Genomic DNA, 12781 nt, shown 5'->3' on the forward strand with positions numbered 1-12781 from the left:
CGTCTACAGTGGTTGCCCTGCCTGTTACGAAGGTCATCTTACAGGCGGTGAAGGAGCCCTGGGCGAAGCCTGCTTCTACACCTGTGTCATCAAGAAGATTGGACCACATGTACCACGTCCAAGAGGCAGGTACTGAATTTCTTTTCATGCACCCGAAGCCCAATTCGGTGGTCGTATCCTCCTCGTCAAAGGCCCGCAAGACTCACTCCTCTCCACCAGATGAGGGAAAGAAGTTGGACAACATTGGGAGGAAGTTTTATTCTGCTGGAGCCCTGGGAGTAAAGGTATCTAACTATGCTGCGTGCATGGCTAGATACCAATACTCCGTGTGGGAACAACTCACCCCCCCCTCCTGTCTTCCCTGAGTGAGGAGAAGAAGTCTGCTGCAAAGAAGTTGCAGAAGGAAGGCTTTGCTGTAGCCAAGCAACAACTGGCTGCAGCAAAGCATATGGTGGACGTCTCAGCGAAAACCATCACGTCTGCTGTCTGCCTCCGCCGCCACTCCTGGCTCAGGTCAACGGCCCTCCAGCAAGACACCAGGGCCTTCGTTGAAGATCTGCCCTTCGAGGGCAAAGGCCTCTTCAGCTCGACCACCGACAATGCTCTCCAGGAAATGGATAAAAGCATAAAAACCTCCAGGAACCTGGGTGTCCCAGCGTCTTCCAGAGCTGCTAAACCAAAACAGTGGCACAAACCTTGGTCCAAGAAACCATATCAAAAGTTCTCCCCGGAACAGCAGTGGAGACCTTGCTCTGCCCAACCTGAGAGTAGGTCCCCTTACAGGGGGAACAATAGAACCCGATACGCTTCAGCACAGTCCACCGGCAAGTCCAAGGGCGCTCGCCCTCAAAAGCAGGGCCTTTGACTTTCTGGTAGCACGCGTCACTGTCCCCACTTCTTTTTCATCTATCCGCCTCCGCCCATTCCTGTCGGTCTGGAAGTCCATCTCTTCGGACAGGTGGGCGCTTTCCATCGTTGCGGAAGGCTACAAAATAGACTTTGCTCAGATTCCGAACCAATCTGTGGTAATCACCGCACCCCCTTCCCCACCTCTGCTGGCGGAGGTGAGCAACCTCCTACAGAAACAAGCCATAGAACGAGTCCCGGTGGAGGCCAGGACGGGAGGCTTCTACTCTCGTTACTTCCTGGTTCCCAAGCGGGATGAGGGTCTGAGACCAATCATGGACCTTAGGAATCTGAACAAGTTTATTCTGTACCAGAAGTTCAGACTGTCCACTCTGCAAACAATTCTGCCCCTCATCAACCAAGGGGACTGGATGGCAACGCTAGACCTCAAGGATGCCTACTTTCACGTCAGCATCCATCCTGCGTTCATACGTTTACTTCGGTTTGCAGTAGGTTCTCAACACTTCCAGTTCAAGGCCCTTCTGTTCGGTCTGTCCACTGCACCTCGGGTGTTCACGAAGATGATGAGCGTTGTGGCTGCTCACCTCTGGCTTCAAGGGATAGTCGTCTTTCCATACATCGACGATTGGCTCCTTGTGGCGGAGTCGAAGGAGAGTTTGTCAGACCATATTGCCACCACGCTTCGTCTTCTTCACACCTTAGGTCTGCAGGTCAATTTGGAGAAATCATACCTTACTCCATCAAGGACAGTTCAGTTCATAGGGGCTTTGCTGGAGACGAACCTTCATCGCGATTTTCTGCCTCAGCAGAGAGCGATGGACATTATCAACCTCGTCAAACTTCTGCAGAGTCGAAAATGGGGCACGGCGCAGCAGCTGCAGCGGATGCTGGGGCTGATGGCGGCGACTACAAGCGTGCTACTCTCTGCGAAGCTGAGGATGAGAGGCCTACAACTTTGGTTTCTTCATCGGTTTCGGCCGTTAAGAGACTCACCTCGAAAGAGGTTTGTGATTCCACCTGTGACACTTCGAACACTGCAGTGGTGGAAATCAAAGGACAACAATCGTCAGGGAGCTCCCTTCCACCTACCTGCACCAACAGTGACAATCACAACAGATGTGTCTTCGTGGGGTTGGGGGGCTCACATGGACGCTCTGTGTGTGGGGGGCCCTTGGCCTTCACAATTGACTCGCTGTCATATAAATTACCTGGAACTGCTGGCAGTTCACTTTGCTCTTCGATCCTTCCGCCCCATGGTGGTGGGGAAGGTTGTTGCTCTGCTAACAGGCAATACTACTGCCCTGTGTTACATCAACAGACAGGGAGGGACAGTCTCTCAACAGCTCTGTGTGCTATCACTGGAACTGTGGTCGGAGTGCCTGGAGCACGACATCTTTGTGAAGGCTGTGCACCTTCCAGGGGTGCTCAATCTGCAAGCAGACTCGTTGAGCAGGGGTGCAGCTTCCCCACATGAGTGGGAGATACAGTGGCGCTTCCTTCAACCCGTGTTTCAGCTCTGGGGGTATCCTCAGGTGGACGTGTTTGCCACAGCCGAGAACGGAAGTGTCCTCTGTTTTGTTCCAGAGGGGGCATGGATCCAGAGTCGCTGGGAGACGGTCTACGGTTTCCGTGGGAAGGTCGGTTCCTATATCCGTTCCTACATCTGCCACTGTTGACAAGAGTTGTCATCAAGATCGCAAGAGAGAGACCATGCTGCATCCTGATGACTCCCTGGTGGCCCCGGCAGAACTGGTTCCCGATCTTGCTCCAACTGGCGAAGGGGTTTTTCCGGCGGAACCGGACCATTTGTCAGCTCAGGATGGTCATGTATTCCATCACAACGTGCCCCCCCCCCCCCGAAGCTGACAGCGTGGTTCATCGACCCTGTGAGTTCTCCAGCAGAGTCCACAACGTTTTCCTGAATAGCAGGAAGCTGTCTACCCCTGCTTCCTATGATAGGAAGTGGAGGAAGTTTCTTCAGTTTTTAGTTGATCCTACAGTTTCACCCCAAAGGGTGGGACTATCGGTAATTTTTGAATTTTTGTTATCTCTGGTGGATGCTGGCCTTGTTTTTTCTTCCATTAAAGTTTATTTGGCAGCGATATCTGCGTTCCATGAGCCAGTTGAGGGGCATTCAGTTTTTGCACACCCTCATTCTAAGAGATTTTTGAAGGGTTTGCTTAGGCTTCATCCTCCATCGAGATCACCCCCACAGTTGTGGGATTTGACTTTAGTGTTGGACAGGCTGACTCGGCGTCCTTTTGAGCCAATGGCCACATGCTCGTTCCAGCTTCTATCTTGGAAGACTGCTTTTTTGGTAGCCATCACATCAGCACACTGTGCAGGGGAGCTCACGGCTATGCGTTGTGACTACCCATATCTAGCTTTTCAGGAGTTTTCGTAAGGACCAGCATCTTTCGTAAGGATTTGAGTTAAACTATTTGAGTTGCTCCAAGAGTTTTCGTAAGGACCAGCATCTTTTTGTTTCTTATGCTGCCCCTAAGTTAGGTTCCAGAATCTCATCTCAGCGGCTTTCAAAATGGCTCACTGAGACTATCAAACTGTGTTATTTGTTGGCAAAGAAGCCGTTACCTGGGCCTATTCGTGGACACTCTACGAGAGCGATGGCGATGTCGGTGGCGTTCCTGAAAGGCGTTTCCCTGACGGACGTTTGTAAGGCTGCCACCTGGTCCTCTCCGCATGCCTTTATGAAGCAGTACGCGCTGGATGTGCATGCTCAACAGAGGACTCGTCTGGGAGCTGCGGTGCTGCAAGCTGTTTCTTCTGGTTGACCGTCTTCCCACCTCCAGGTATGTCTTGCTTGCTAATCTCCCATGAGTGTGAAGCACAGAGACCACGAAGAAGATAGGTTGCTTACCTGTAACTGTAGATCTTCGAGTGGTCATCTGTGCATTCACACTACCCGGCCTCCTTCCCCACTGCTGATGATCTCCCTCCAGTAGGGGCTTCCAGCGGTCAGGAAGGAACTGCTGGGATCCTCACGCTGGAGCTGGCGAGCATGCGCACTGGGATGCCTGCGCATGTCTGTTGGTGCTGAGCACGAAAAAATCCCGGGCTTTTTAGGTACCAATTCGGGAATCGGCGCAGGCGCTCTATCCCCATGAGTGTGAATGCACAGATGACCACTCAAAGGTCTACAGTTACAGGTAAGCAACCTATCTATGCTCTACCACTGAGCCACAAGTCCCTCCCCACCCTACACAGGACACGAAGGCTTGCCAAATGGCAACCTCCTGGCATCATTTTACCACCCTGGCCCCTTACAAACAGTCACCTGACAAGAGTCGATGCCCCCAGAAAGGTACCCAGCACAGAACATGGCATTGGTGAACAGCTGCCGCCCCAGCGTGCCACGACAGACATCTTGGGTCAACACAGGCACTCGGGCTTCCATCACCACGTCAGCTGCTGGTCCATCTATGAAGCAAGGAGAACACGTTAGGGATGGGTCTATTTCCAGAGTGCTGTATGGATAGAATGGATCTGGGGGACCAGTGTTCAAATCCCCGCTCTACCATGGAAGCTTTCTTCCAGTTTGGTGTAGTGGTTAAGTGTGCGGACTCTTATCTGGGAGAACCGGGTTTGATTCCCCACTCCTCCATTTGCACCTGCTGGAATGGCCTTGGGTCAGCCATAGCTCTGGCAGAGGTTGTCCTTGAAAGGGCAGCGGCCAGGAGAGCCCTCTCAGCCCTACCCACCTCACAGGGTGTCTGTTGTGGGGGAGGAAGGTAAAGGAGATTGTGAGCAGCTCTGAGACTCTGAGATTCAGAGTGGAGGGCGGGGTATAAATCCAATATATTTTTCTTCTTTGCATATTAGACCTCACGCCCGTTGTAGCCAATCCTCCAAGAGCTGGAATGTCCATGAGTTAGCCATAGCTCTTGCAGGAGTTGAACTTGAAACGGTAGCTTCTGGGAGAGCTCTCTCAGCCCCACCCACCTCACAGGGTGTGATTCCCCACTCCTACACCTGCTGGAATGGCCTTGGGTCAGCCATAGCTCTCATAAGAGTTGTCCTTGAAAGGGCAGCTTCTGGGAGAGCTCTCTCAGCCCCACCCACCTCACAGGGTGTCTGTTGTGGGGGAGGAAGATAAAGGAGATTGTGAGCCGCTCCTCTTCTCAGTCGGGCTTCCATTGCTTTTTGTACCAATTGCCCTGAGGCTGCAACTTGCTCAGCCTCTTTTGCACAGCAAGCAAGATCCTCTAAAAACTGGCTTCTGTTTGCTGTGCGAAAGAGGCGAAGCGAGTTGCAACCCCGGGGCAGCTTGTGCGAAATCCGACGGTGAAGAGGAGAGAGAGAGCAGGATAAGGGGAATCAGTCTCAGTGAGGACGAAATGGGCAAGAGCAGACCGTGTAAGTTGCCCTGAGCGTCTTGGGTGAAGGTGGTGGTTAGGGTTGCCGATCCCCAGGTGGGGCAGGAATAAAGGTATAAACCTCCATGAAAACCAGCCTCCAAATTTATACAAAATATTTACTAGGATTCATAGAATCATAGAGTTGGAAGGGACCTCCAGGGGCATCTAGTCCAACCCCCTGCACAATGCAGGAAACTCACAAAGGCCTCCCCCTAAATTCACAGGATCTTCATTGCTGTCAGATGGCCATCTAGCCTCCGTTTAAAAACCTCCAAGGAAGGAGAGCCCACCACCTTCCAAGGAGGAAGCCTGTTCCACTGAGGAACCGCTCTAAACTCACAAACCCCTCCCCCTAAATTCACAGGATCTTCATTGCTGTCAGATGGCCATCCAGCCTCTGTTGAAAAACCTCCAAGGAAGGAGAGCCCACCACCTCCCGAGGAAGCCTGTTCCACTGAGGAACCGCTCTAAACTCACAAACCCCTCCCCCTAAATTCACAGGATCTTCATTGCTGTCAGATGGCCATCCAGCCTCTGTTGAAAAACCTCCAAGGAAGGAGAGCCCACCACCTCCCGAGGAAGCCTGTTCCACTGAGGAACCGCTCTAAACTCACAAACCCCTCCCCCTAAATTCACAGGACCTTCATTGCTGTCAGATGGCCATCCAGCCTCTGTTGAAAAACCTCCAAGGAAGGAGAGCCCACCACCTCCCGAGGAAGCCTGTTCCACTGAGCAACCTCTCTAAACTCACAAACCCCTCCCCCTAAATTCACAGGATCTTCATCGCTGGCAGATGGCCATCTAGCCTCCGTTTAAAAACCTCCAAGGAAGGAGAGCCCACCACCTCCTAAGGAGGAAGCCCGTTCCACTGAGGAACCGCTCTAACGGTCAGGACGTTCTTCCTAATGAATGTTACCAATAAATATTTAATGGTCCCAACAAGATTGTACAGAAACAAACATTAAAGGAACATCAACCCGTCACCCAAAGTCACTTAAGAACAAATTAATATCCAATTTCCATGTAAGAAGGGTGCAGGTAGAAATTTCCCTTGGTATGGTCAATTTCCATTGGTATGGTCAATTTCCTATTACCGATCTTTATTGGTAACAATCTTAGTAAATATTCCGTAGAAGAAGAAGAAGAATTGCAGATTTATACCCCCGGCAAACCACCTCGTAAAAACAGTCTACCGTGAAATCATCGTGAAAGCAACGTCACCCCAGAGTCGAAAACGACTGGTGCTTGCGCAGGGGACCTTTCCTTTCCTTCTCCCTGAATCAGACTCAGGACGGCTTACATCTTATATCTTCTCCCCCCACAACAGACACCCTGTGAGGTGGGTGGGGCTAAGAGAGCTCTTACAGCAGCTGCCCTTTCAAGGACAACCTCTGCCAGGGCTATGGCTAACCCAAGGCCATTCCAGCAGGTGCAAGTGGAGGAGTGGGGAATCAAACCCGGTTCTCCCAGAGAAGAGTCCACGCACTTAACCACTACACCAAACTGGCTCAAAATTGTATAAATTTGGAGGCTGGTTTTCACAGAGGTTTATACCTTTATTCCTGCTCCATTATCTGCGTTGCTCTTTGTTGGTTGCAGGTGGGGGGGACAGGAGATCCCCCGGTTTGGAGGCCCTGCCCCTGCTTCAGGGTCATTAGTAAGCGGGGGTGGGGGGGAAATGTCTGTCGAGCCCTTTATTTCCTATAGAGACCAATTCCCATAGGGTATAATGGAGAATTGATCTGCAGGTATCTGGGGCTCGGTCGGGGGGCTGTTTTTTGAGGTAGAGGGAACAAATTTGCAGCATAGCATCCTATGCCTCCCCTCAAAACACCCTCCAAGTTTCAAAAGCCCCCAAAAGGTGCCTCCTATTCTTCATTATTCTAATGGAGGGTAGGCATTTAAAAGGTGTGTTGTCCCTTTAAATGTGATGGCCAGAACTCCCTTTGGAGTTCAATCGTGCTTGTCGCAACCTTTTTACTGGCTCCACCCCCCAAAGTCTCCTGGCTCCACCTCCAAAGTCTCCCGGCTCCACCCCCAAAGTCTCCCGGCTCCACCCTCAAAGTCTCCCGGCTCCACCCCCAAAGTCTCCCGGCTCCACCCCCAAATTCTTCCGAGTCCACCCCCAAAGTATCCTGGCTCCACCTTCAAAGTCTCCCGGCTCCACCCCCAAAGTCTCCCGGCTCCACCCTCAAAGTCTCCTGGCTCCACCCCCAAAGTCTCCTGGCTCCACCCTCAAAGTCTCTGGCTTCACCCCCAAAGTCTCCTGGCTTCACCCCCAAAGTCTCCTGGCTCCACCCTCAAAGTCTCTGGCTTCACCCCCCAAAGTCTCCCGGCTCCACCCCCAAAGTCTCCCGGCTCCACCCTCAAAGTCTCCTGGCTCCACCACCAAAGTCTCCTGGCTCCACCCTCAAAGTCTCTGGCTTCACCCCCAAAGTCTCCTGGCTCCACCCCCAAAGTCTCCTGGCTCCACCCTCAAAGTCTCCCAGGTCCACCCCCAAAGTCTCCCGGCTCCACCCTCAAAGTCTCCTGGCTTCACCCCCAAAGTCTCCTGGCTCCACCCCCAAAGTCGCCTGGCTCCACCCTCAAAGTCTCCCGGGTCCACCCCCAAAGTCTCCCTGCTCCACCCTCAAAGTCTCCTGGCTCCACCCCCAAAGTCTCCTGGCTCCACCCTCAAAGTCTCTGGCTTCACCCCCAAAGTCTCCTGGCTCCACCCCCAAAGTCTCCTGGCTCCACCCCCAAAGTCTCCCGGGTCCACCCCCAAAGTCTCCCGGCTCCACCATCAAAGTCTCCCGGCTCCACCCCAAAGTCTCCTGGCTCCACCCTCAAAGTCTCCCGGCTCCACCCTCAAAGTCTCCCGGCTCCACCCCCAAAGTCTCCTGGCTCCACCCTCAAAGTCTCCCGGCTCCACCCCCAAAGTCTCCTGGCTCCACCCCCAAATTCTTCCGAGTCCACCCCCAAAGTATCCTGGCTCCACCCTCAAAGTCTCCCGGCTCCATCCCCAAAGTCTCCCGGCTCCACCCTCAAAGTCTCCTGGCTTCACCCCCAAAGTCTCCTGGCTCCACCCTCAAAGTCTCTGGCTTCACCCCCAAAGTCTCCTGGCTCCACCCTCAAAGTCTCCTGGCTCCACCCCCAAAGTCTGGCTTCACCCCCAAAGTCTCCTGGCTCCACCCTCAAAGTCTCTGGCTTCACCCCCAAAGTCTCCCAGCTCCACCCTCAAAGTCTCCTGGCTCCACCCCCAACGTCTCCTGGCTCCACCCTCAAAGTCTCTGGCTTCACCCCCAAAGTCTCCCGGCTCCACCCCCAAAGTCTCCTGGGTCCACCCCCAAAGTCTCCCGGGTCCACCCCCAAAGTCTCCTGGCTCCACCCTCAAAGTCTCCTGGCTCCACCCCCAAAGTCTCCTGGCTCCACCCTCAAAGTCTCTGGCTTCACCCCCAAAGTCTCCTGGCTCCACCCCCAAAGTCTCCCGGGTCCACCCCCAAAGTCTCCTGGCTCCACCCTCAAAGTCTCTGGCTCCACCCCCAAAGTCTCCTGGCTCCACCCTCAAAGTCTCTGGCCCCACCCCCAAAGTCTCCCAGCTCCACCCCCAAAGTCTCCTGGCTCCACCCTCAAAGTCTCCCGGCTCCACCCCCAAAGTCCCCTGGCTCCACCCTCAAAGTCTCCCGGCTCCACCCTCAAAGTCTGGCTCCACCCCCCAAGTCTCATGGCTCCACCCCCAAAGTCTCTTAGCTCCACCCCTAAAGTCCCCTGGCTCCACCCTCAAAGTCTCCTGGCTCCACCCCCAAAGTCTCCTGTCTCCACCCTCAAAGTCTCCTGGCTCCACCCTCAAATTCTTCCGGCTCCACCCCCAAAGTCTCCTGGCTCCACCCTCAAAGTCTCTGGCTACAAATCCAAGGAGATCGCTAAATTGGTGGATGAGGTTATGCAAGCCTTGAGTGGCCTCTCTAGGCAGTGTTCAAGCAGAGGTCAAAACCGATGCACCAAGAGAGAGTCTTTCCTAAGGCTACCTTCGTAAAGCGAGCCCCAGCCAACAATGTAGCAGAGCATCCCCGGGCCCAGGTCCGCGGGTCTCTCTGGCAAGCACACCGGGGTCACCCAGGCTGAGGGGGCCACAGGTCTACTCAGCTGCAGCAGTGCCACGTCGTTGTGGAAGGTCTTGGGGTTGAACTGCGCAAAGAGGAAAGAGGGCATGTAAGGAACCGAGAGGGGAACCACACCAGGGGGTAGGGGGCGGGGTTTCCACTGCGGGATGCTGGAAAGAGAGCGTCACCAGCTCACCTTGGGATGGGAAAGGATGCGACTGACAGGCACCACCCGCTCACCTTCGTCCGGCTTTGTCAGGTCGTAGTCGCCCAGTACCACTGACCACGCCAACTCATTCCGGCTTCTGCAGGAGGAAAGAATTAGCTGCCATGGGTGAACAGAAGTGGACAGCCCGCTCCAGCCCTTGTGGAGTAAATGCGAGACCCTGGAGAGCCAGTTTGGTGTAGTGGTTAAATGCATGGACTCTTATCTGGGAGAACTGGGTTTGATTCCCCACTCCTCCACTTGCAGCTGCTGGAATGGCCTTGGGTCAGCCACAGCTCTCGCAGAGCTGTCCTTGAAAGGTCAGCTGCTGGGAGAGCTCTCTCAGCCTCACCCACCTCACAGGGTGTCTGTCTCCTGAGAGCCAGTTTGGTGTGGTGAAGTGTGTGGACTCTTATCTGGGAGAGCGGGGTTTGATTCCCCACTTTTCCACTTGCAGCTGTTGGAATGGCCTTGGGTCAGCCATAGCTCTGGCAGAGGTTGTCCTTGAAAGGGCAGCTGCTGTGAGAGTCCTCTCAGCCCCCCACCTCAAAGGGAGTCTGTTGTGGGGGAGGAAAATAAAGAAGATTGTGAGCCGCTCTGAGACTCTGAGATTCGGAGTGGAGGCCGGGATATAAATCCAATATCTTCTTCACCACCATCTAACCAATGAACATATAAATTGGAGCCAGTTTGGTGTAGTGGTTAAATGTGCAGACTCTAATCTGGGAGAACCAAGTTTGATTCCCCACTCCTTCACATGAAGTCAGCTGGGTGACCTTGGGTCAGTCACAAGTTCTCTCAGAGCCATTCTCTCAAGAGCAGTTCCCTCAAGCCCCAACTACCTCACAAGGAGTCTTTTGTGGGGAAGGGAAGGGATAGGAGATTGTAAACCTCTCTGAGATGCCAAGTATAGGACGGGGTATAAATCTTCTTACTTTTCTTCAGCTAACTCCTCCTACCTCTGGGCACCACAAGACAGGAGATTTTGGAGCGCCATTTAAGGGAAGAACCCCCAATGTTTTTGAGCATGTGGGGACCTCTGGAATTTTGAGAGAAGGAAGAAAGCACTGTCCCCAAATGGCTGCCACAGTAGGCGGAGCCAGACCCAAAATGGCTGCCTCAGGAGGTGGAGTCAAACAGAATCCATCCCTCTTCACTTGGGTTCCCATTTGCCTGCTTATGACAGAAGACCTCCAGTTGATTGGACCTTCTGCTCACCAATGCTCACCTGAGCAGCGGCTGAAAAGTGGGGCGAAACGAGAGACGGGGGCAATCATTCTGGGAAGAAAAATTAGAAAGAAAATGAAGGCCATGCCCGCTTACTGGAAGTTCTGGCCATAGAATTCCTAGTGATTCCTCAGGTACCCAAAAATTACAAAGGTCGCTCTAGGAATCTCCAGGAACTCTATAGTCAGAGCTTATCACAAATAGATGAGGCCTTATTTTCCTTTTAATTAATTTATTTTTTTAATCCCTGGAAGCTGTTTCCGTCCAAATCCCTCTCAGCAGCTGTCTGGCAATTCTGTTCCTTACGCCTCCTGGGACAGAGGAAATCCTGAAGGAGGAATGAAATCACCGCTCTGTGAGGAACGCCCAGGTGCTTACCGATGGAAAATCCCTTTCATTTGATGAAGGACAGCCAATAACAAGCCTTGGCTTACAACGGCCCGTCCCATTTTCTGAAAAGCTTGGCAGGCACCAAAGGAAGCCCAGAGGGGAGAGGGAAGGTTAGGGGCACCATTCAAACCAGCCCCTCAGGGTTGGAACGTTTTCCCTATGAAGAAAAGTTAAAAGGCTTGGGGCTCTTTAGCTTGGAGAAATGCCAACTGAGGGGTGACATGATAGAAGCTTACAAGATTATGCGTGGGACGGCGAAGACAGAGAAAGAAGGACTTTTCTCCCTTTCTCACAATGCGAGAACTCGTGGAAATTCAATGAAATGGCTGAGCAGTCGGGTTAGAACAGATAAAAGGAAGTCCTTCTTCACCCAAGGGGTGATTAACACGTGGAATTCACTGCCACAGGACGTGGTGGCAGCTACAAGCATGAACAGCTTCAAGTGGGGATTGGATCAACATCTGGAGCAGAGGTCCATCAGTGGCTATTAGCCACAAGGTATAGATGGAACTCTCTGTCTGGGGCAGGTAATGCTCTGTATTCTTGGTGCTTGGGGGGGAGACAGTGGGAGGGCTTCTAGTGTCCTGGCCCCACTAGTGGACCTCCTGATGACACCTGGGGTTTTTTGGGTGATTGTGTGACACAAAGTGTTGAACTGGATGGGCCATTGGCCTTCCAGCATGGCTTTTCTTATGTTCTTATGCTCACTGTGGAATGCTGTTTCCACCTCAGTGAAGAAGAGAAGGAGGAGGTGGAGATGATGATGATGAGACTGGATTTATACCCTACCCTCCACTCTGAATCTCAAAGCGTCACAGCTGTTTACAATCTCCTTTCCCTTCCCCTGTGAGGTTGGTGGGGCTGAGAGAATTGCTGTTGAGAGAACAGCTCTGCAAGAACTTGCGGCTGACCCAAGGCCATTCCAGCAGCTGCAAGTGGAGGAGGGGAATCAAACCCGGTTCTCCCAGATAAGAGTCCACACACTTAACCACTACACCAGGGGTGGCCAACGCTAGCTCTCCAGATGTTTTTCACCTACAACTCCCATCAGCCCCAGCCAGCGCATGGCCAATGGCTGGGGCTGATGGGAGTTGTAGGCAAAAACATCTGGAGAGCTACCGTTGGCCACCCCTGCACTACACCAAACTGGCTCTCTCAAGAGGCAGCTTGACCATCCCTTGTTGCCAACAGTGCGGATCTTAGATCACAGCCTTACCCAGAGAAGCAGTGAGCCGCCGTGAGGACCCAGTCATCCCCCACCAGCACCCCACCGCACATCAGCTCCCCGTTGAGCCGGACCGACACCAGCCAGGGCCAAGCCCCGGGCCAGGCTCTGTGGCCGCCCACAATCTTGCCCTTCACCATCGTCGCATTGGGGGCTAGGATGGCCCGGCGCCCGCATGAGCCTAGGGAGGAGAGCGAAAAGAAAAGTCAGAAGAGACGGCAGGGCAGGATTCAAATCGGGATCGACTCAGGAAAACCCCCACAGTCTCACTGGCGGGCTGAGAAGATTCCTCTTCTCACCTGCTCAGTTCCAAATTGGGTTGCCAGTGACGGGTTGCCAAATACCTGGAGATTTAGAGGCGGAGCTTGGGGAAGGCAGGTTTGGGGAGGGGAGGGGCCTCAGTAGGCCA

The 12781-nt window shown here is 53.4% G+C and overlaps 1 protein-coding gene across 1 annotated transcript in view; it reads right to left on the reverse strand.

The window, feature by feature from the left end:
- PRSS56 (serine protease 56) overlaps positions 1-12781 on the reverse strand; it is a 43100-nt gene that overhangs the window by 15509 nt on the left and 14810 nt on the right. Inside the window, exons 4-7 of the mRNA XM_060242738.1 lie at positions 12364-12553; positions 9522-9630; positions 9251-9410; positions 4163-4305 (exon numbers count right to left, since the gene is read on the reverse strand). Of these exons, the coding sequence (XP_060098721.1) occupies positions 4163-4305; positions 9251-9410; positions 9522-9630; positions 12364-12553 (602 nt within the window). The remainder of the gene's footprint in view (positions 1-4162; positions 4306-9250; positions 9411-9521; positions 9631-12363; positions 12554-12781) is intronic.

This window comes from Heteronotia binoei, chromosome 6 (genome assembly GCF_032191835.1).
Source record: "Heteronotia binoei isolate CCM8104 ecotype False Entrance Well chromosome 6, APGP_CSIRO_Hbin_v1, whole genome shotgun sequence".
In the NCBI taxonomy this organism is placed as follows: Eukaryota; Metazoa; Chordata; class Lepidosauria; order Squamata; family Gekkonidae; genus Heteronotia; species Heteronotia binoei.